Below are 22,832 nucleotides of genomic sequence, written 5' to 3'. Positions count from 1 at the left end.
GCTGGATTATATTTGCTTTTGGTCCTGTAATTAATGGAGCGGAGAATCGCCGACGCCCACAAGTGTGTGGGATTTACCCTGTGAGGAGCCACGTCGAGTCTGCCCCTCAGAAGCCTGAGGCAGGCTAGCTTTCTTCCATGTGGAGCTACATGCTACGGAGAACAGCTGTATTCGTCTGTGGATCAAGATCTTATTGCACCGTCTCCCGTACTCGGAGTCTCCTTATCATCGTTGACCCAGACTCTACTACCGACAGATCCTCTACCCTTGCTGGCTTACAACCGGGGGGACCCTTCCAGTATCTCCCGCTATATTACTAGTGTACCATAGATATAATTCCCTAAGATTCAGGTTGTATGATTACCTCCTGCTTAATATGAGAATGGACATTCGTTATTGATTTGCCTACGCACATTCCTTTGCCTTATAAGCGCATTCAAAGTGAAGTAAAGAAGTATATTATGTACCTTTTGCTGCAATAAATACTTAAATACAACTTTGTGTAGAACCGATTCATTGTGGGGAAGTGTTCATCATTAGATATATTATGTACTGTATGGCCAGTAATTAAAGTACATAAGACGGTAGTGGTTTAATGATACCATACTTATCAATACAGTCAGGGAATTGTACCCCTCAGTTACACTTACCATCTCCTGGACAAGTTCAACACCCTGTGAGGAAGAGATTTTTAAATCAGATTCCTTACCTCTTAGTGCCCTTTCGGATTTTCCCTCTCGACTTCCCGTTCTCGTTGGTGTTTTCATTCTCGTGAGTGTTTCGTCTTTCTCCATCTGCGCCCACTCTGCTGGCGTGTTGCTAACCGGGGAACTGTTTCTTGTTTCATGCCGGCTGGAATCACTTGAGGGGGAGCGACCTCTTCTATACTCGCTCTGGCAGTAATACGAGTCTGGGGTTTTGCTGTATTTTTTCATTATCCTTTCCCACTTTTTTCGTGCAACCATCTCCTCATATTTGCTTTGTCCTTCCACTTCAGCCGTACGGATCTTCCTGGCTGCTTCCGAAATGTATCCAGTTTTTTCCTCTTGACGCTGCAGGGCCACATATTCCCTCTCATAATGAGTCACGTCTTGAGTCCCTTGTGCCCCCCTAACACCCTCCATTTCTCTGAATGTCTCAGGTGTCAGGTGAATTTCTGTCCTTGCTTGTCCAACCTCTTTACACCCCTGATCGTCTGTTAAATTATAAGAGCTGCTCATTTGTAGTATCGGCAGAATAGGGTACACTCGTTCCCCATTCCTAATGTCATATGGTGGGGGTGCTAGAGCTCCCTCAACTCTTACCTGCTCTACTCTTGGGTGGGACACTGGGGTGAGTGAGGCTATCTGAGCTGCACTTTGGGCGATGACAGTTGTTGTGTTAGGGGCCAGGGGAGTTATGGTGACCGGGGCTACCTCCTCTCTTATCTTGGCCGCTTCATTGACAGTTGCACTGCCCTTCTGATCACTATTTCTCCTCTCGGCCTCCTCAGCGAAGACTTCTAACGTCGTAATTTCTTGCAGGTTTTTCTCTCCCCTTGTCTGTTTATTCCCCCGGTGTTTGTATGTCTTAATTAGCACTCTTATGTCAGCTATTAGCTCCAAATCAAAAGAACCTTCGATGGGCCAAGGTTTTGTAAGCTTTCCCCATCTTTTGTTCCATTTTGTCGATATTCTAGAGACTTTCTCCAAATAATATGGGTTATTTTTTGTGAAAGGGTTCCTGTTGGCGATAATCTGTACTGGACTCTCTGCTATCCAACCAATTAGGGTCGACCTGTCTGAGTGGGTTTCGGCTTCCATTTCCCTATATGAGATCCTGTTTCCCATTCACTAGAGTTCTCCTATCCTTTTGATATTTTAACAATGGCAGCAGGCAAAGAAGTGTTTTCTGTATTCCCTGTCTAAATGTAGGTGTCTATGCTTTTTGTGACTGACTCCTACTCGGACAGCCAATAGTGGCACTGTAAGCCCTACCTATTCTTCTTCTTTCCCTTTTCCACCTGAAATTCCTATTCTTACCTGATTTGTGGTGTTCCGCGTGCCCAATAGAACTGCTGGAGATCAGAGCACACAAAAGACAACAGTTCTTGTTAATTTATCAACTGGACTTGCACTTTACTCTGTCTTTATAATCAAATTTGTTGAGAGGTTCTTTTCATTAACTGTATGAGTATCTTTTTACTTCCTTCATACAATTTTAAAAACGAGATATTTGTAATTGATACATGTGTTTGATGTCGCCAGTTTCTACTCCCTGATTTTCTTCCCGTTCGATCTCCGTCAACACACTGGGTTCCTATTTTTGTCGAATCTCGGCTCTCCACTATTTCTCCTTGATTCCACTCCAATTCTGATATTCCTCGGGAAACAAAAACATCTTGATTAGTCATTTATTACATACATTCTTTCATATTTTTCCATTATTCAGAGGTGTCAGCCCCTGTTTTCTGAAGAGTCCATAACAGACCCTCCACAGAGGTCAGAACACACCCCACCACAGGTACAAAGCAGTCAGCATCCAAGCATCTTACCCCACCATTCAAGCTAACTTCCCCAGGATCCAGTGCCCTGCCGGACGGTCATGCATAACCAACCGGACCCAACACCGAACCCTGGGTACACAGCTCCACACAATACAGTCATCACTCACGTACCTACTATGGGAAAAACAAAATTGCATACACCTCCATACAACAAACGTTAATGTACAAGTTGTTCGGGCACGTCCCCTACCCCATACCCTTTCGCACACCCCGGCCTTACCGTCCCCCAACCCAGAATGTCCACCACCCAGATCAGAGAATAGCAGCCAGAGCGTACTCCTGGTAACTCGGCATCAACGGGACGCCCACACCCGCCCGGCCCCCCTCCGCGTCATCCCTCACTATCATCATAGCAAACGCAGTTGCAGCCGAGCAGTGTGACCTCTCAATCGCAGGACCAGCTGCGCAGAGAGTCCTGAACATATACATAAAACACACTCTGACCACAGTTACACAGACAACTACAACTGCAAACATCACCATGGCATAAAGCAGATATTTAACAACAGACCATCCCACATAGCCCAGTTGTCCATGACCCCAGTCATCCCATGAGTCCTCCCGAGAGTCATGCATATCCCTAGCAATGGCAAACCCATTTCATCATTGGCAGGTATGAATGTGCAGCATTCCTGACCAATCAACGCACACGTACCCCCCGCCGCCGCCAATAGGAAATCCATAGCCGCCCTCGTCTGCATCTCCATCAGTCGTAAGGACCGCATCTCCTGCGTCTCCAGGCTCAAGCCCCTCGCTGTCGTGGTAGCCATGTCCTCAAATATTTTTGCCAAATGATCTAGTTCTCCCATATTTGCATATGCCCCATACCAGGGAAACGCCACCCTAAAAAAATTTTCCGCATCCCGTGTCTTCCTTGTCTTGGGAAGCGCTGGCAAAACATCAGACACCCTCATAGCTGGTACTAAGTAACCCAACGCACATCTCCCCCTCCAGTCAATTGGCAGCGAGGCATATGCAAAATCACCACAAATCCAAAGCGCCCCAGGCGGAGCTGGCGCCTACGAATCCTTGCCCCAGACCCCCTTATCACCCAGGTAGCCGTCCAAATACCCCACGACCTTACCATTTGATTTCCCCTCTACACATTTCTCAAACCCTGCCGACCTATATGCTATTGGAATGGGGCCAACATCTAACAGCCCGCTTATCTTCATCACATTTCTTGTCAGTCCCAACCCCAGATATCCCTCAATCCTTTCCGATCCCACCCCTTTACACAGGTCAGGGGTAGGCAAATCCCTTAACACGTCGGCATGACACTTCGTTATAGGGTGTGCTATCAGAGGAAGGCCCGCGGCGGCCGCCTGTGGGAACAGGCCGCACACATAGCAATCTGATTTATTAGCTACCTTCGCCACCGCCCTCGCCATCCTCAGAAATAGATTACCGTGATGGTCCGGCAGCGACCGCTTACCCACTACCACTACCTCAGGCAGCTCAGGCTGCCGGAGTGGAACATATAGCACCACACTAGCCAATATACACAACCAAACCATTGATATAGCACACCCCCAAAGCACACGCCTACTACATTCACTCAAACCAGGAACCATGTTGAGTGTTCCGTCCTCCTCCGCGTTCCTCCTTCACCGGCGCGTGTCCTAATATGTCCTGCACGCTTTGACCCTTTTAACCTCCTTCCAGTTATTAAGAGTACCCTCCTCCCGTTCGGATGCACTGCTTGCCCTACTCAGATGCACCTTTCACCGCCAGGCTTAGGTAGACCGTTGCGACGATACAACCAGCCTTAGCTGCCTTGCCCGCCGCTGGCCCCCTCTCCCCCAACAGATCAGGTCTCCACTTCCAGGCTAAGGTCTCCTCAGGAACGGAAGAAGGCCCCTTTCTTAACCTTCAGGTGCAGTTTAAGGCTGGGTCCCTTTCCAATCTTAGGAGTGACAGTCCAGATTCCTCTGAATTGACACCCCTTACCCCTCTGCTTCCCAGCATTTTCTTTTCAAAAACACTGATCACAGAAGCACAACTCGCCTACTAACCCTGTATCGGCTAGTAAGGTTACTGTGGCCTGACTGTACATTGAGCCAGGTGCATTTATGCCAGGTGCATTTATGTTGTCCAGTCACCTCACAGTCCCACTTCCTGCGTTTCTGTGACTATAAACAGGGTCATAACGCTCTCCCAACCGGCTGGCGACCCAGTCGATAGCGACCTCATAGTCCGTCATCAAGTCAGGACCCCAAGCGGCTGACTGTCCGTAGTACCTATCAGCCACTCAGTTTAGAAACCGACGGTCTTGTCCCCACCCCGCTTGCTCTGGGCATTGAAATATTGACCGTTTTCGCCAGCCTAGCCTGTTCACGGCAGGAGCTGTGCCCCCTCCGGTGCACCGCCCTGCTCCTAGGTGTGGACTGTCGTCCACGTACCACCCAGTGCCCACACCAACTTACGTGCGACGTTTCCTGGGCCGACTAGACGGTACCACAGTGGTATGTTAATTCATACCTCGTTACGCACGGAGGCCTTCAGTAACTCCTCAGGCACTATAGTGTGTGTTTAACGTGCGCCCAGACTCTTGCGAGCCCACTGCCGCCTGTTGAGGGCTAGAGGTTCGGGGTGCCTAATCCCCTCCCTAACCCCCACAAACAACAACATGTCTTTTTAACAACACGCCCCACAGCCAACAGCCTACTGAAGTGAGGACCCCAATTTAAAACAGAGAGGCAGGACGTACCGGAACCCCTGAAGGGTAGGAGAGAGGGCGTAACGGAACTAAAGGGAAGTCAAGAGAGGAAAGGGCTAGGGGGGGTAAGTGTAGGGGAGACTAGGGAGGGAGAGGCTAGGGCTATGGAAAGAGGGAGGTCAGGGCAGGAGAGAGAGGCAGGTTTAGGGGAGGTAGGGTAGGCTTAAGGGACTAGGGTAGGTCAGGGTAGGTCAAGGGATTAGGATAGGCTAGGGTAGGCTTATGGGAAGCTAGGGAATGTCAAGGGATTTAGGAGAGGGACAGGTTAGGGGAGGTAGGGTAGGCTTAAGGGACTAGGGTAGGTCAGGGTAGGTTAAAGGATTAGGGTAGGCTAGGGTAGGTTAGGGGAAGCTAGGGAAGGTCAAGGGATTTAGGAGAGGGACAGGTACCTTGGGACCTATAGATGTGAGGGGCGGGGGGAAAAGTGGGAAGAGCGGTGGGTCTGGCCTTAATACAGCTCAAAGAGACATAACACGTGATTCCTACCTGTTCCATAACCACTTCACGCTTTCAACAACAGACCCTCCACCCCTGCCATTTGTACAAAACCAAAAACAAGCCCCACAAAAGATAGCGGGAGAGAGAAAGGGGGGAGAGTGTGGGAGGAAGGAAGAGAGAGAGAGGGGGTGGTGAGGGAGGGAGAGAGAGTTTAAGAGAGAGAGAGGGCGGAGGGAGGGAGGGAGGGAGAGAGAGAGGGAGAAAGAGAGAGGGGGGGAGAGTTAAGAGAGGGTGGAGGGAGGGAGGGAGGGAGAGAGGGTGGTGAGGGAGGGAGGGAGAGATGAGAGAGAGAGAGAGGGTGGAGGGAGGGAGGAAGGGAGAGTTGAGAGAGGGTGGAGGGAGGGAGGAAGGGAGAGAGGGAGGGAGAGAGTAGGTGGAGAGAGAGAGAGAGAGGGTGGAGGGAGGGAGAGAGACAGAGAACAAAGGAATAGGGGGGGGGTCCTAAAAGAGAGACATATGAACACGTCCGTGGCTTCCAAAACGTCACCACTGCCTATTAATCTAATCATACCGTCAACGTAATAAAGTCACGAACGCCACCACAACGTGAAGAATTGTACTGCATCACCAGGGATAAAAACCTCCTGTATCTACCCCAGGACGGGAGTCCAAGCCATGTCTCCACCGCCCCCTAGCGCAGTTCCAACCACATCGCTTTGAAAAAATGAATCCCTTACAATGGACACCCCTCGCCCCATCTAAGATGGCGACCACGGCGCTCCACCCAAGATGGCCGCGCACCGCGAGACATCCAGAGAATCCCACCCTGCCACGCCGACAGTATTGAATAATCCTAGTAGCAAGGCACGCCTACGCCACGACGCCAGCGGCCTACAATGTTGAACACCTCCTATTAGTATATTAGCACGCAGCTAGTTAGCCGCTTAGCTACGATGACAGCGGCCTACAATATTGAATTTAGTATCATAGCACGCAGCTAGTTAGCCGCTTAGCTACGACGACAGCGGCCTACAATATTAAATACACTCCTAGTAGCATATTAACACGCAGCTAGTTAGCCGCTTAGCTACGACGACAGCGGCCTACAATATTGAATAAACTCTAAGTATACAGGCGCTTATATAAGCGCTTATTATAAGCTAAATATAAGCGCTTATTTTTATAGCTCACAAACATAAACACTTCTCATACCTGTATTGCTAGAACGACTCCTGGTTCAAAGTGTCTGTTGTTCTCCGTTTTCAAAAAGCTATCTTGAGCTCTTAGTCAGTCGATAGCTCGGCCTTAGCCTCCATGTTCTCCTAGCTTTAACACTAACATTCATCATATATTTTTACTATTTTTAATAGGATCGCCGCGCTCATTTTTACCGCGCTTAAGAGCAATAGTTCACTATACCCGTACTGAATGTTTAGTTTACAAACAGCACATTGAAACGAATCGTTATTAAGTACTCCTGTTCCAATTCTTTGCCGCGACGAACGTGTACCGAAATACGCCCCAAAGTCTAAGCTTCGGTGAGGCCCCCCTTTGCATATTTTTCCCCACGTTATATATCTCGCGACCCGTAATGCTTACAGAACCATTTTGACTCCCCTTCTGTACACACATCCGAATTCGTGACCTGAGCAGTGCTGGACGGTGCTGGATGGTTCAGATGTCCGCCCGTCGTCGTCCGAGAGATGGCCACAAGCGGAGATCCTACCCACAAACGTACACCTTTTATCCCCCATTGTTCAGGCACGAAAAATATTCCATCTCACCATGCACCTATCCGGAAAATACGACTTAGGTATATCTATTAACTGGAATGCATTCCACCGGCGCCTTCCAACACTAAAACTATTGAGGCCACGATCAACGACCATCTTGTTCAGTGAAGCCCGGCGCTACCAATTTGCGAGTTGTACCGTGTAAAACGTCCCGCTTGCCAATTGGATGTAGCCAATATGATTCTGCGCGCTTACGCACCCCATCGATCTCCCCCCTCGAGAGACACTACGACCACCTCGCCCAGTGAAGCCCAGCACTATCATCCCACCGGGCATTCCAACACCAAACTATTGAGGCATACATTTCTAAGTCAAGTGAAGCCCGGCACTATCATCCCACCGGGCATTCCAACACCAAACTATTGAGGCATACATTTTTAAGTCAACCCCAGTTAGAACAGAACGCTCTCGTTTCCAGCCATCACGGCTCGTGTCCACTCACCTATTTTCAGGACCCTGTCGTGATGAATCTCTCCGGCAGCCGATCGATCCTGGTGTCCAGTGCTTATTCAGCCGTAAAAAAATCAAAATCAAGAGCGTTTCACGTTCAAGGGTCGACGGCACCACTTTGAAGTATCAAGGGGTCTATGGTTCTGTTCTGATATCCAGAACCAGCTTAAATCTACTCTGCGTTGTGTTCATCCGGTACCAATTCCCTTTGTACTTTCAAAAGGCCAGGAAATAGCCTTGTTCGACGGCAGAGAGACGGCGGGTGAAATGAGGAGGCAGAGAATTTTGCTAAAGTTCACTTTTTATTTCACAAGCAAAGTGAAATAACAAACGGCTTGAAAGCTATGAAACAATTCAAAACATGAGACTATGCCCTCAGCTTGTGTTCCAGACTAAGTCGCTACTAGCAAAGTATCTATCTCGTCTCGTCTCCTCGTTGGTTCGATGGTGTCCGTCTCAACTCGTCGTCTGCACGTCCAGTAGGGGAAAAACATGCGTCCGGTTGTTTGTGTTCGTTCTGTCTACTGCTCTCTCAACTGCTCGTTTTAACGAGTTCCCTCCTCCCCTATTTTACGTCAGCTGGGAGGACGTCTTTAAGAAGAGAAAGAGCTTCTGATTGGCTGAGACTGGGTAGCGGCCATTTTGAAGCTCGCCTACACCGGATATTCCCTTCTAAGGGCATACTTTGTTGGCTTTGAATAGCCTGAATCTTGGTCTTAGAGAATTCTTCAGTTTTCACGTTTAAATGTATCTGGCAAATTAGATTTATCAAGTTATCAATCAAAAGTAAGGTTTATTTTGCTTAAACCTCTAATGTAGCCTTTCTGTTAGGCAGTTCCACCTATCTTAAACCTTATATCTTGAATAATGGCTAATTTAGCCTTAATTTAATCCGTTTAGTATTGTAAACAGATTAATTGCTATACCTTTGACGCTAGGGGTACTTTGTAAATCTAAATAACTGTTTTTACTAACATTCTCACCAAATTTAGTGTTATTTTTTTTTTTTTTTTTTTTTTTTTATTATTGCAAAACAAAACTTATTAAAAGTCAGTACTCAACACACAATGTATAATGAAACTTTCAGTAAAGGTGGTTAAAATATATGCAAGTACAGAAACAGGATAAAACAAAAATAGTCAATAATAACATTTTAACCGTATACAGTGTATATCCAGCGAAGTTACAATTATATAAATGCAAAAAAAAACATTTAGTGTTATTCTTATCAGATTGGCTCATAGCTGTCTCCTCATGAGAAATAGGAGCGGCTCGTTCCTTTGAATCAAATTGGCTTTTCGCAGCTGTCTCATGAGGCCAAAATAGAAGCGGCTGGTTCCTTTGAAGCTGAAACAACCCCCCATGTTAGGTGACTGTCCATAGCCCGATACTGCCTGCAGGGAAGTAACACTAGGGCGTTTTACTGCTAGAGTAAACAACCCCTTTGTTACTTCACCGTTAGCTAGTATCGGTCTTGGGGGGGTTGCTGCCTATTGCTTGTCAGCCAATATCAAGTCTAGGCTACTTCTAGTCAATTTCTGCATATGTGATATTACTAAAGTGGTGTGGTGCACTGTTACCATGTTTAGTAACGACCTGTAGCGGACGGTAGACCTGTACATTATACATTTGAGCTTGGGAAAATCCACTACATCCTTTTCCCTCTCTCCCTCTTTACCTGCCTCCTCCTCCGCACCACCCCAACAACAGCCTGTTCAAGCTGCTGCGGTCAGGCAAACGCCTGCGCACACCAGCAACTAGGACAGAGAGACTTCGGCTCAGCTTCTTCCCCCAGGCCATCAGAGCCTTGAACACTGAACTCTCCACACACAAGCACACATGAGCACACACACAACACACACACTGTACACGCTCACACACTAGCAGCCACTTTAACATGAACACACACTCATGCTGCACACGCTCACACTTATGGTCACTTTACAAAATGAAAGGTCACTTTAAAAAATATTATAGTATGAATGAATGAATGAATGAATGAATGAATGAATGAATGAATGAATGAATGAATGAATTAATGAATGAATGAATGAGAATGAATGAATGAAAACTTTAATTTAACAGATTGCAGAATGGGTACAATACAGTACGGCTCAATACACACAATTGTTAAGGGGATGCAGACCAGAGAAAGACGTTTGTCTTGTTTACATCAGGGTCCCCCATTTTCAATTCATATAGACATTTATGACATACACAACATACATGACATTTATGGCATAGGGACATACAGGTATTTAGTACTGATACATTTGTGACATAAACGGTATTCAAATATACAGTACTGTTACCCATAGATCCTGACAGAGTATATACATATGATGGGGAGGGGACTGTACATTAGGAGGGGGTGAATGAATGAAAACTTTATTTAACAGATTGCAGAATGGGTACAATACAGTACGGCTCAATACACACAATTGTTAAGGGGATGCAGACCAGAGAAAGACGTTTGTCTTGTTTACATATAACTTGAGATTGTATAATATAGCATTGTATAGCAGTGTACATAAAGACCCAGTGCCTCATCCATAGCTAACAGTGTATTGCACTATCACCGGACCTAGCATGTCTTACCATGCTCTTGTAAAAACTCATGTACATATACAGATATGCCCTACTTTGATTACTTGTATTATTGCACAAATGTCGTTCGCATCCTATTGGATTCTTACTATTGTATTATTGTATTATGCACAATCGTTGCGGGCAAGACCCCCCGCATTTCACTGTATACTTGTATGCCGTGACAAATAAAACTCTTGACTCTCTCACTCCCCCCTCCCTCTCTTTCCCTCCTTCTCCCTTTCTCTCCTCCCTCTGTACCCCCTCTCTATTTACTATCCTTGTATGTGCTACCCATGCCTCTCTCTCTCTTTATCCTTCTCTCCTACAGTATTTCCCTCTCTTCCTCCTCCCTCTCTCTCCCTCTCACTCTCTCTCTATCTCTCCTTCTCCCTCTTTCTTGCCATATCCTCCTCTTTCTCCCTCACATACACACACACTCCTCTCCTCTTCAGCTGATGTGCAGGATCTTGAATGGACAGTCTTGTTCCAATTAGGACAGATGGAGAGAGAGAGAGAGAGAGAGACAGAGAGAGAGGTTGTTTTTGTTTCCAGACGCTCCTGTGATGGGGGGAAGAGAGAGGGAGCGAGGGAGACGGTCATGGGACTCTGTTTTGTCCCAGACTCCAGACCCATGCTAGTCATATGAGCCGGGAAGTTACTCTTTCATGGCAAACGGAGAAGAGAGGCAGGGAAGACGGGAGCGTTGACAGAGAAGGAGAGCGGGATAAGAGGATCGAACTAGAGAGGGAGGGAGAGGGAGAGAGAGAGAGAGACAGTGGACGATGGCCTCGTGGGTGAGGCAGTTTGGGCGGGAGTGCATGAGGAGGTGCTGTGGACGGGGGGAGGAGGAGGAGGATGAGGAGGGAGGGGAGGAGGAGGAAGATAAGAAGGAGGAGATTGAGATGAAGAAGCGATCATCTGGGAAGAGCAGGAGTGCCACTTCCTTGCCGTGCGCTGAGGTAGCGTTATGTGAGTGTGTGTGTGTGTGTATACGTGTGTGTATGTGTGTGTGTGTGTGTGTACGTGTGTATGTGTGGATGTGTGTGTGTATACACGTGTGTGTGTGTGTGTGTGTGTGTGTGTGTGTGTGTGTGTGTATACACGTGTGTGTGTGTGTGTGTACGTGTGTATGTGTGGATGTGTGTGTGTATACACGTGTGTGTGTGTGTGTGTGTGTATACATGTTAGTATATACGAACGCCGGCTCAAAGCAATCAGAATTGAGAATGATTTGCCTGTGATCGCCTTGCAGGCCTATGTCACCAACATGCCTGCTATTCATTGTGTTCTGTAAGTATGTCAGAGGTGGAAAGAGCACTGAAATATAGTACTCGAGTAGAGGTGCTGTTACTTCTATTTCTAGAATTCCATAACTCCATAGCTTACAATGGTCGGGAGCTATTGTTAAATGTGCTATAGTTAACATTCAGCCACTAGATGTCACACTAGAGCACCAGCATGTAATTTATCCGATCAGGTGCATTCCATGTTGGGAAATTGGAAGTAGGGTGGGGATGCGTGAATGCCACCTACAACAGAACTGTACAGAACTGCATTTCCGCATTGCTCTGATTGGCCACTGACCCCACGTGACCCTACCCTATTACACGCCCCCTTATCGACGCGCGTTATGCGACGCTCTACAGCTCTTTCGCTCGCTTCCTCGCAGAACAGCTGTTACACGCCCCCTTCACAGAACAGCTGTTAATGCCACACATTAATATATTGATGAATGAATGTAGCATTTAAAAATCATTCCGGATCCTAAATGAATGTTGTTGTTTACATGTTGTGTGCATGTATCCCTTCCCTACTTCCCATTTACCCACGTGGAACACACCTAATAGGATAAATTACATGCTGGTGCTCTAGTGCAACATTGAGTGGCTGAATGTTATCTATAGCACATTTAAGTCCAAACCTAAGAAAACTCTCCCTTTCAGTGTCTCTTTTGACATGATTCTTGTACCGGATCTCCTCTCTGGTAAACAAGAATACCCTGAAGACTCTGGCAGGAGCACTCATTCAAGGGTACTATGACTATGCTTGCACCTCATGGTACCAAAGCACTTCAAAGGCGCTAAAAACAAAATACTCCTATACTTCCTGAGTAACTTGCCCAACACTGCTTAACACTTAACACTGCCCAACACTGCTTGTTGTTTAAATATTTTACATGGGGCACGTATAATCAGGATTTCTTTTGTTACATAGACTTAATTTCCTGCATTCTGTATCAGACAAAGTCTGCCACCGCGCCCTCTACAACAAACAGCCATCAGTCGTTAATTGACTTTACAATTTTTAGACAGTAGAGGTTGAGTACTTTATTATCTAAAGATGGTAAGTTAGAGTGTTGTGTTTGTTCATAGTTAAAGACAGTAGAGGTTGAGTACTTTATTATCTAAAGATGGTAAGTTAAAGTGTTGTGTTTGTTCATAGTTAAAGACAGTAGAGGTTGAGTACTTTATTAGCTAAAGATGTTAAGTTATGTGTTCATTCATAGTTAGACATTAGTAGAATAGACACAACGTGAGGTAATCACCATCCATTTTAAACCGGTTATTACCTAATGCTAACGTTAGCAGATAGACGCGAGACTGAGGTGCTGTCGGCATTTAATACAGAGGTGCTTCACAGCGCTCACAGCACGGCGTTTCCAATATTATAAATACATTAGCAGATAGACCCGAGACTATTACAGCTTGGCGTTATCGTTAATGTTATTATTGATTGATTGATGAGTCGGCATTTAATACAGAGGTGCTGTCGGCATTTAATACAGAGGTGCTTCACAGCGCTCACAGCGCAGCGTTTCCAATATTATAAATACGGAAACAGCTGTTCTGCGAGCGAAAGAGCTGTAGAGCGTCGCATAACGCGCGTCGATAAGGGGGCGTGTAATAGGGTAGGGTCACGTGGGGTCAGTGGCCAATCAGAGCAACTGCGGAAACGCAGTTCTGTACAGTTCCGACTTCCCTCCCGCTAACTCAGCCAAACGAGTTAGTATGACGATCGACCCAAGCCCACGCCACGCCTCCAACGCCACGCCTCCAAGACATATATATATATTTTTTTTTATCAACTTTTTCTCCCCATTTTTCTATTTTTCTCCCGTCCCCAATTTCGTATTGTCCAATTCTACCCTCCCCTGTCTCGAACGTTGTTAGACCATGCCTCCCACAAGCCGGCTGCAATGTGGACGAAGCCTTGCATCACGTGTCCCCTCCGGTACTCGAGGAGCCGTCGCATCTTTTCACCTGCACAGCGCAATCTCTCAGCGGCGAGGGTCTGCGTGGGAGGGACACGCCGCCCTCGTCGCTTCCTGATTCTACTGCGCAGGTGCACCAACCGACCTGTAGGAGTCGCTGTCCACAACGTCCGATCCCCACCCACCAGCTTCCCACCCCCTAATACTGCCAATTGTATTAGTATGAACGACCAGCCAAGCTGGTAGCAACGGCGAGCATCTCCTGCGTTGGTGGCGAGCGCCTTGCCCACTGTGCCACCTAGCCGCCCCCTCCAAGACATATTTTAACATGGACACTGAGTCTCATTGATCAGTGTAGCAGCAGTGAGTCTCATTGATCAGTGTAGCAGCAGTGAGTCTCATTGATCAGTGTATCAGCAGTGAGTCTCATTGATCAGTGTAGCAGCAGTGAGCTTCATTGATCAGTGTAGCAGCAGTGAGTCTCATTGATCAGTGTAGCAGCAGTGAGTCTCATTGATCAGTGTAGCAGCAGTGAGCGTCATTGATCAGTGTAGCAGCAGTTTCAGAGAGAGGCTCCCCCTTCTAGCCAATCAGATAAGCTGGAAATCTCATTAGAATAAGCACTTTTAGGGCTAGATCCACAAAGAATGGATTGCACGGAGCAAGTTGCACCCTTACTTACAATTCATTATGAATTGAAAATGGGGGACCCTGATTTTCATTCAATCAATCACCGTGCAGATTGATTGATTGAATGAAAATGTTATTAACAGATTGCAGAATGGGTACAATACAGTACGACTCAATACACACAATTGTTAAGGGGATGCAGACAAGTGAAAGACTTTCGTCTTGTTTAACTTACACATCAGGGTCCCCCATTTTCAATTCATAATGAATTGTAAGTAAGGGTGCAACTTGCAATCCATTCTTTGTAGGGATGCTCGATATTGGCTTTTTTACCGATACCGATATTCCGATATTGTCCAACTCTTAATTTCGATACCGATACCGATACCGATATCAACCGATACCGATATATGCAGGGTTTCCCCCCAAAAAAACTGAATAATTTCAGGTAATTAATAATTTCACTGGATGCATTCAAAAGGCTTTCTAAATGTAAGCATTATCTGTGCAAAATATGATAATTAAAAAAGTAAAAATTAACATTACCTATCTCTTGTTGTTGAATTAAACCAACATGCATACTTTTGACAATAAATAAAATAAGAATGGGTTCTTACTTGCTTGCCTGGGTAAATAAAGGTTAAATAAATGTAATTTTTTTTTTTTTTGATACCGATATTTTCCGATATCACATTTTACTGCCGATATCGGCCGATAATATCGGTCGGCCGATAATATCGGACATCCCTAATTCTTTGTGGATCTAGCCCTTAGTGGTTGAATCTACACTCAACACAGTCCAGCATTGAAGACCATGTAGACTAACCACTGAATAACCACTACATTTAGTTTTTATTCCAATGAAATTCCCTTTGTTGAGCTTCTCTGATTGGCTGATTGGAGAGCTTCTCTGATTGGCTGATTGGAGAGCCTCTCTGGTTGGCTGATTGGAGAGCCTCTTTGTGAAACCTCAGACTGGAATAACTCTGTTGCTGCACTGTTCAATGAAACTCACTCACAATAGACGTGTGTCCACGTTAAATGGGCACTTTAAACAAACAGGGTAATATACAATGGAACTAAATTAATGACTCTCAATAACTGTCTTTCTACCCTATTAGACGGTCATAAAAAAACAAAACAAAATTTGTCCGTTTTGATTGATCGTTCGTTTAGTTCCATTGTATAGTACCCTGTTATTTTTTTATGACACTGCACAACTGTGTCTGTCTTGAGAGCACTCCGCTGTGTCTGATGAATGTATTTTAGTAAAGGGTTGGTAGTTGGCAGGAAGCCAAGGGATACCGGTCTCATTTTGACCCACAGAGGAGGAGGACGGAGCTCCACACTACGCCACAGGACTCACGTTGAAATGCCCTGTGCGTCTCAAACATTCTCCCACTGTCTCCTTCACTTGTTTGTTCTCTCTCTCTCTCTCTCTCTCTCTCTCTCTCTCTCTCTCTCTCTCTCTCTCTCTCTCTCTCTCTCTCTCTCTCACTCTCTCTCTCTCTCTCTCTCTCTCTCTCTGTCACATTCTCTCCATCTGGCTGTCTACGTAGATCTCTCCATCCCCCTCTCTGTCTCTCTGTCTGTCTGTCTCTCTCTGTCTGTCTGTCTCTATTTGCACCATTCTCACTAATCTCTCATCTCTCCTCCTGTGTGTCTCTCTGTCTCACTCACTCTTTCCCACCTAGAGAATTAGAAGGATGGTTATTCGATTTGTATATGTATTCTTGATGTTATGTGTCGGGGAGAGGGGGGGGGCATAGAGGTAGAATAGATAGATAGTAGAGAGGTAGAGAGGCCGGCTAGCAACTGAAAAGTCGCCGGTTTGATGCCGGTACTGACGGGAGGGAATGAGTTACTTCTGGTTGCGAGCTAGCAAATGGGAGTAGTGGCTGGTATTACAATACATCTACTGTGCCGTGCCCACCATCTCTCCCAGGGATGTGCGGAAAGTCACATTTCAATCGCCTTGTTTGAATTCACAATGAAGTCATTCTTCTTCTTCCCCCTCCTCTCTGTCCAACCCTCAGCTGAACGACCCGTCGGACACGTCCTTCCCCAAGCCCCAGGTCCCCTGGTTCCACACCCTGCAGGTGCGGAGGCTCCGGGTCCAGAGGGGCCGCAGCAACAGTGACCCACTGGGGGGCCAGAGCTTCCAGGAGGAGTTCCAATGGGTGAGCCCCCCCCCCCCCCCCCCGCCATGTATAACACACGGGTACTGTATTATCTGTTAGCAACACCTGTAATAATAATTAATTACTGATCTTTGAAGAAGTCTTTATTCGTCATGCAGTGATATACACACATGCGATGGGCGGCACACACACAGGAACACACACGCATGCAATTCTTTTTTGGGTCACGATGAGATTCAGTCTCTGCGCTTGACCCATCCCATCGTCCTTCCCCCCAATACAAGGGCAGCCGGGAAGGACGAGCCCCGGGGACCAATCCAAGTGCTCCTGTCCCGTCTTTGTCAGGGACGCGACAGCATTAGCGATCTGTTCTGCATGTTTTTACATTGGGTTTATCTTATTGGGAGGGGAAACCCTTGCGAGCACGGGGGGAGAACATGCAAACTCCACACAGAAAGGCCCGGGAGATACCCCACCTGGGTACCTGGCAACGTGGAAACCTGGTCCCCAAGCGGGAATCGAACCCTGGCCCTTCTAGCTGTGAGGCGACAGTGTTAACCACTAAATACAGGATTCACACTGACAGACTACAGACTATTATCACAACCTTCAGAACAACGGACCTCATTCACCAACATTGTCTTAAGATTTCTCTTAAGAACCTCCTTGGAAGGTCGTAAGAGAAAGTCGATGACAATTACCCCCGGATTCACCAACACATGGAGAGGCTGTCTTAACTTGCCAAATGATCTCAGCTACGATCCCCAGAATGAGATACGTCACTCATTCACAAACTTGAATGCACGTTTACTTAATTTGCATACAGACACGCCCCTACAGCTCATTATAATGTGGGGGCCGCGTGCCAAAGATGGTCGGCATGGCCCTGTATTCAACAGGTAGCGAGGAAGCGCTTTGCGATAGATCAAAATTAGATTAGATTTATACTGTCTTGTTGCTCGCTCCTGGCCACCTGCCGCAGCGCACACACACACACACACACACACACACACACACACACACACACACACACACACACACACACACACACACACACACACACACATGCTGTATAGTCTACGTGCACAATGAATGAACAGTAAGCTTATATTATTCTAATGACTTGTTTTATTAGGAGATCACAGATACTGAGCTGCCCTATAGTAGTCATACTGTTGTTCCACTAAAGTACAGTACACTACACATCTTAGCATGACATCTTAAGTCCGCCACAGAGTTGTTGGTTAACATCAACCTAAATAAAATTTAGTAAACTGCCATGAGAAATGTAGGAAATTGGTAAGCGGTGGTAAGCTTGACTGAAACCTCAAACGATTGCGGACATGCCGCACAGAGTCCGGTCCGCTCACAGTACGCCCTGTGGCGGCCTTAAGATGTCATGCATGTGTACTGTACGTACTGTACGTACTACTATAGGGCAGCGCATACAGTATCTACTATATCATAATGAAACAAGTCATTAGAATAATATATTTAAGTACGAAAGTGGTGCCATGGCGATGCATGACTTTAACCATGACAGTACCACAGTAAAATGGAAATGACCATCATACTACGGTGACACCATACATTCATACTTGTCTCTTTTGGTGTGTATATGGGTGTTTGTGTATGTATTTTTGTGTGGTTGCATGTGTGTGTGCACGTGTGTGTGTGTCTGCGTGCGTTTGTGTTTGTGCGTGTTTGTTTGTGTGTGTGTTTGTGCGTGTGTTTGTGCGTGTGTGTGTCTGCGTGCGTTTGTGTTTGTCCGTGTGTCTGTGTGTGTGTGTGTCTTCCTCACCTCTCCCTCCTCAGAAAACGGGCTTGCAGTTCGGCACGGCCAACTCCTACCTGAACCTGGAGAAGCTCGGGGAGGGAACCTACGCCACCGTCTACAAGGGCATCAGTAGGTCAGTGTCACCAACCGTCTACAAGGGCATCAGTAGGTCAGTGTCACTAGCGTCTACAAGGGCCTCAGTAGGTCAGTGTCACTAGCGTCTACAAGGGCCTCAGTAGGTCAGTGTCACTAGCGTCTACAAGGGCCTCAGTAGGTCAGTGTCACTAGCGTCTACAAGGGCCTCAGTAGGTCAGTGTCACTAGCGTCTACAAGGGCCTCAGTAGGTCAGTGTCACTTGTTACGAGTGGGGGTAGTGTGAAGAGGAGAGAGAACCCAATACTGCGGACAATGACTGATGAATGGAGGAAACGGAGACAGCAGTTGCTCTTCTCAGATACTGTGATCCATTTATTAGCGAAACACTAGAGCCAAGAAATATATTTACAGGAACAAACTAAACAAAAGGCACAGCCGCGCTGGCACTAGATACAAAACTAACTGAAGACACGAGAAAACAAAGATGCACAAAAACGGAATACTAAATCTACTTACAAACTCTCAATACAAAACAGCAAGGCAAGGGGGCGGCTACGTGGTGCAGTGGGCAAGGCGCTCACCACGAATACTGGAGACGCTGGGTTCGCCTGTTCAAGCCCAGCGCTCCACATTGCTTTCAGTTTAGCTGGTCGTCCGTACTAATACACATTGGCAGTATTAGGGGGTGGGAAACTGATGGGTGGGGATCGGGCGTTGTGGACAGCGACTCCTACAGGTAGGGTGACTTGCACAGCATTTCTGTCTCTTTTCACGCGTCATGCAAATTGAGACCATGTCCCGCATGATTGGTTGTCATCCGCGCTAAAAAGGGGAGGGGGCTGCACTGGGGGGGGGGGGTGTCCCACATTGTCCCTCACAAACATACCATTTGTCCCACATTTGGTTTATTGGGATCTGGTCACCCTACCTACAGGTCGGTTGGTGCGCCTGCACAGTAGAATCAGGAAGCGATGGGGGCGGCGCCCCTCCAAAGCGCAGACCCCTGACGCTGAAAGATCGCGCCGCGCAGGTGAAAAGATGCGACTGCTGTTACCTCGAGTATCGGAGGGGACTCGTGCTATGTATGACTTAGTCCACATTGCAGCCGGCTTGTGGGAGGCAAGAAACAGCGTTCGAGACAGGGGAGGGTTGAATTGGATGATACGAAATTGGGATGGGAGAAAAATAGAAAATGGGAGAAAAAGTGGATCAAAAAATAAAACATCAAGGCAAGGGAGACGACAGGAGACACGACGGGCAAGGTAACACGGAGGTAACTGGAGGTAACACGGAGGGATGACGCCACACGGGGAGCAGACCAAACCACACTTAAATACAAAGGCTAATTCTAATTGGAACCAGCTGGCGAACCAGTCCAAAACACAGAATCAACAACTAGACACAAAAGCATATTACAAAACAACACTAGCCAGGGGAACAACATCACACAAGGGAGGGGAAATTTAACAACAACACACACAGTGACATCACATTAATGATCCCATTAATTATACTAAACATATGAGTTAACACAGGTAGAATCAAAGTTTGCACCATCTGCTGGTGACCACTAGATGGTGGTATGAGACTGGAGGAAGGTAGGCCTCCAATGTTTCTTCTCCCATCACAGCCCAACAGAGGGCTGAGTCTGGGCTCATTACAGGATGGAGGTAGGGGACCAATGTTACTCCTCCCATCACAGCCCAACAGAGGGCTGAGTCTGGGCTCGTTACAGGATGGAGGTAAGGGACCAATGTTACTCCTCCCATCACAGCCCAACAGAGGGCTGAGTCTGGGATCGTTACAGTCACTAGTGTCTACAAGCAGGGGCGGAGCTTCCTACAGGCGATATAGGCGGTTGCCTAGAGGGGGGCGCCAAAAAAAAATAAAAACATTTTTATATTTTTTTTATTTTACATTTTAGATTTTTTTTTCTCCGCACAGTTTTGGCGCCCTCCTCTATATCTGCAACCATTATTTTTACATAAAAAAAATTCGAACATAAGGGAAAATTAGCCAAAAATCTAAAACGGTCTGAGCCTCAGCTTTAGGTGTTCACAGTCAGAACATGCTAGAGCGCTGTGCATTGATGGGTATCGGTCAAGTGTTTATAGAATTGAGCGTTGAGGAAAGAAAGACTAACGTTAGAGAACTATGAAGAGGCAAAAGCCATCCGGCCATCCAGTATAAAAAGAGAAGAAAAGAAGAAGATGAGAAACGTGCCAAAGTGAAAGGTATGCAATTTTGTACAACTTCCAAGACCTGCCACACCAAGAGCTGATGAAGCAAGCAGAGGCACTTCTACACACCTTAAACCATGGAGGGCAATCTAATTTGGATGGGAAGGAGCTGGCTCAGGAGTTGGAAAATTGTATGTGATTGATGACTTTGCAGCGAGGAAGGCCAGAAGGATTGCACTGTAAATGGAAACCAGTAGGAGCTACAGGCTAACCTTGAAGTGTGATGATAGGGAGTGGAATGTAAATAGTTCTTTAGACAAAGTGAATTTGTCATTTTTATTTATTTGTTTGTTTATTTAGCATATTATATTTTGATTATATATGTGTAACATATTTTACAATACATAATTTTCTTTTAAAGCAAATTTGCACGTTATTTTATTGTTTGTTATTGTTATCATTATTATTGATTGTTAGCTAAGTTGTTTGTTTTAATTCTTTAGTGTGCACTTTACATTTCTTCTTAATTTTCTTTGAAAGCAAATTTGCACATTCTTTTATTGTTTGTTATTGTTATTATTATTATTGTGTGTTAGCTAAGTTGTTTATTTGTTTTAATTCTTTAGTGTGCACTTTTACTTTATTCTTAGCTCTTGTTCTTGCTTGTAAAAAATAAAGGTGCAGTACTTTACTGTATAACTGTTAACCCTTTCACTGCCACACGATGGAGGGTTAACCCTTTACTATCATACAACGGACGGTTGTGAAAGGGTTAACCTTCTCTGTATTGTCGCAGTGAAAAGGGTTAACCGGTTGGTAGCGCTGCGATGTTTTGATTTTGGGGGGGGGGGGGGGGGGGGGGGCGCAGTTGTGCACCTCGCCTAGGGCGTCAAATGTGCTAGATCCGCCCCTGTCTACAAGGGCCTCAGTAGGGCAGTGTTGCCAACCGTTCACGCCTGCCTGCGGTCAGTCCAGTTGAATCCAAACCCTGGGTGCTTTATTCCCTCTGCGTGCTTCCTTCTGGTTTTGAGTGAAGACCGGAATCAAACCCGGGTCCACGGCCCAACAACCGCACCCTGATCCGGCCTGTTTGACGCGGTCCCGGGGGCGCTTCCCAGTGAACGTTGAGAAAGCAGTCGGACCACCAGCAGGAAAAGTTTAATGAAACATTTAATGAAGCCGATTTAAGCAGTTTCTGATGTTATTTTCCATGTATTTTCAAACGTGCAATTTTTCATCATCACAAGGTTATTAACTCATTCGTGGCCAGCCGTTCTATCCATCCTTTTTTTTTATCTACTTTTTCTCCTCCTATTTTTCTGTATTTTCTCCCATCCCAATTCAGTCGTTATGCCAATTCCCCCCCTCCCCTTCCTGGTCGTTGCGCGCATTTGCCCCCCCCCCCCACACTTACCGGTCTAGGGAGCCCTGAAGTCTATCACAGTATCACATGCTTCCTCCGCCGATACATGTGGAGACAGCGAGCAGCCTCTTTTCACCTGACAGTGAGGACTCTCACCGGGGAAGTGTAATGCGTGGGAGGATCACACTACCTCCCCCAGTTCCCTCCCTCGCTGTGCAGGCGCCCTGACCAACCTGTAGGAGTCGCTATTTACAATGACCAGGACCCACCCCACCGGCTTTCCACCCGCTGACACCGCCAATTGTGTCAGTATGGACGACCGACCAAGCCGGAGGTACCGCGGCAGCCGGATTCGATCCCACTGCCTCTGCGGTGGTAGACAGACGCTTAGTCCGCTGCGCTACCCGGCCGCCCCGTTCTATCTATCCTTGTACTCAATGGGCCACCGCTTTAAAAGATAGGGATTTTCACTGTGAGTCGCGGTGTTTGCAGGGCTATATCTATATTCTATATTATAGCTATGGAGACAATACTATGGCTCATTTGACAGTAACTATCCCTCTTCCAACATGTGAAAAAGAAAAACTAATTTCACGTGTTATACCGTGGTGAATATTGTATAGTTTCAGAGTGATCCTGGCTAATTCCTGGTAACTGCGTTATGGAGCGATATGTGAATTTTGCTAAAAGCGTTCGCGTTGCTCGCCTGGACACGCTACTATTTCCAAATCAAAGGTATATAATAGGTATTATGTTTCATCATATCATTCATCAATGCATGAAAGGGGGGGGGGGGGGGGGGGTCGTTTTTTGATGCTTTGATCGCCAGCAACGGCATTCGTTTTGAATACTACATACGCTGATCGGCTGGATCGATATGAAATCATTGTAGGATCAAGG

At 46.6% G+C, this 22,832-nt stretch overlaps 1 protein-coding gene across 1 annotated transcript in view; it reads left to right on the top strand.

The window, feature by feature from the left end:
- Nucleotides 1–22,832, top strand: part of cdk15 (cyclin-dependent kinase 15) — a gene marked incomplete at its 3' end in the record, with an annotated part of 129,225 nt that overhangs the window by 57,885 nt on the left and 48,508 nt on the right. The window contains exons 3-4 of the mRNA XM_084320708.1: nucleotides 16,412–16,555; nucleotides 18,332–18,426. Of these exons, the coding sequence (XP_084176834.1) occupies nucleotides 16,412–16,555; nucleotides 18,332–18,426 (239 nt within the window). The remainder of the gene's footprint in view (nucleotides 1–16,411; nucleotides 16,556–18,331; nucleotides 18,427–22,832) is intronic.

The sequence above is a fragment of the Notolepis coatsorum genome, assembly GCF_963971535.1.
Source record: "Notolepis coatsorum genome assembly, chromosome: 1".
NCBI classification, from domain to species: Eukaryota; Metazoa; Chordata; class Actinopteri; order Aulopiformes; family Paralepididae; genus Notolepis; species Notolepis coatsorum.
Note: the sequence above shows the minus strand (reverse complement) of the source record. Positions and strands in the feature narration are given on the sequence as shown.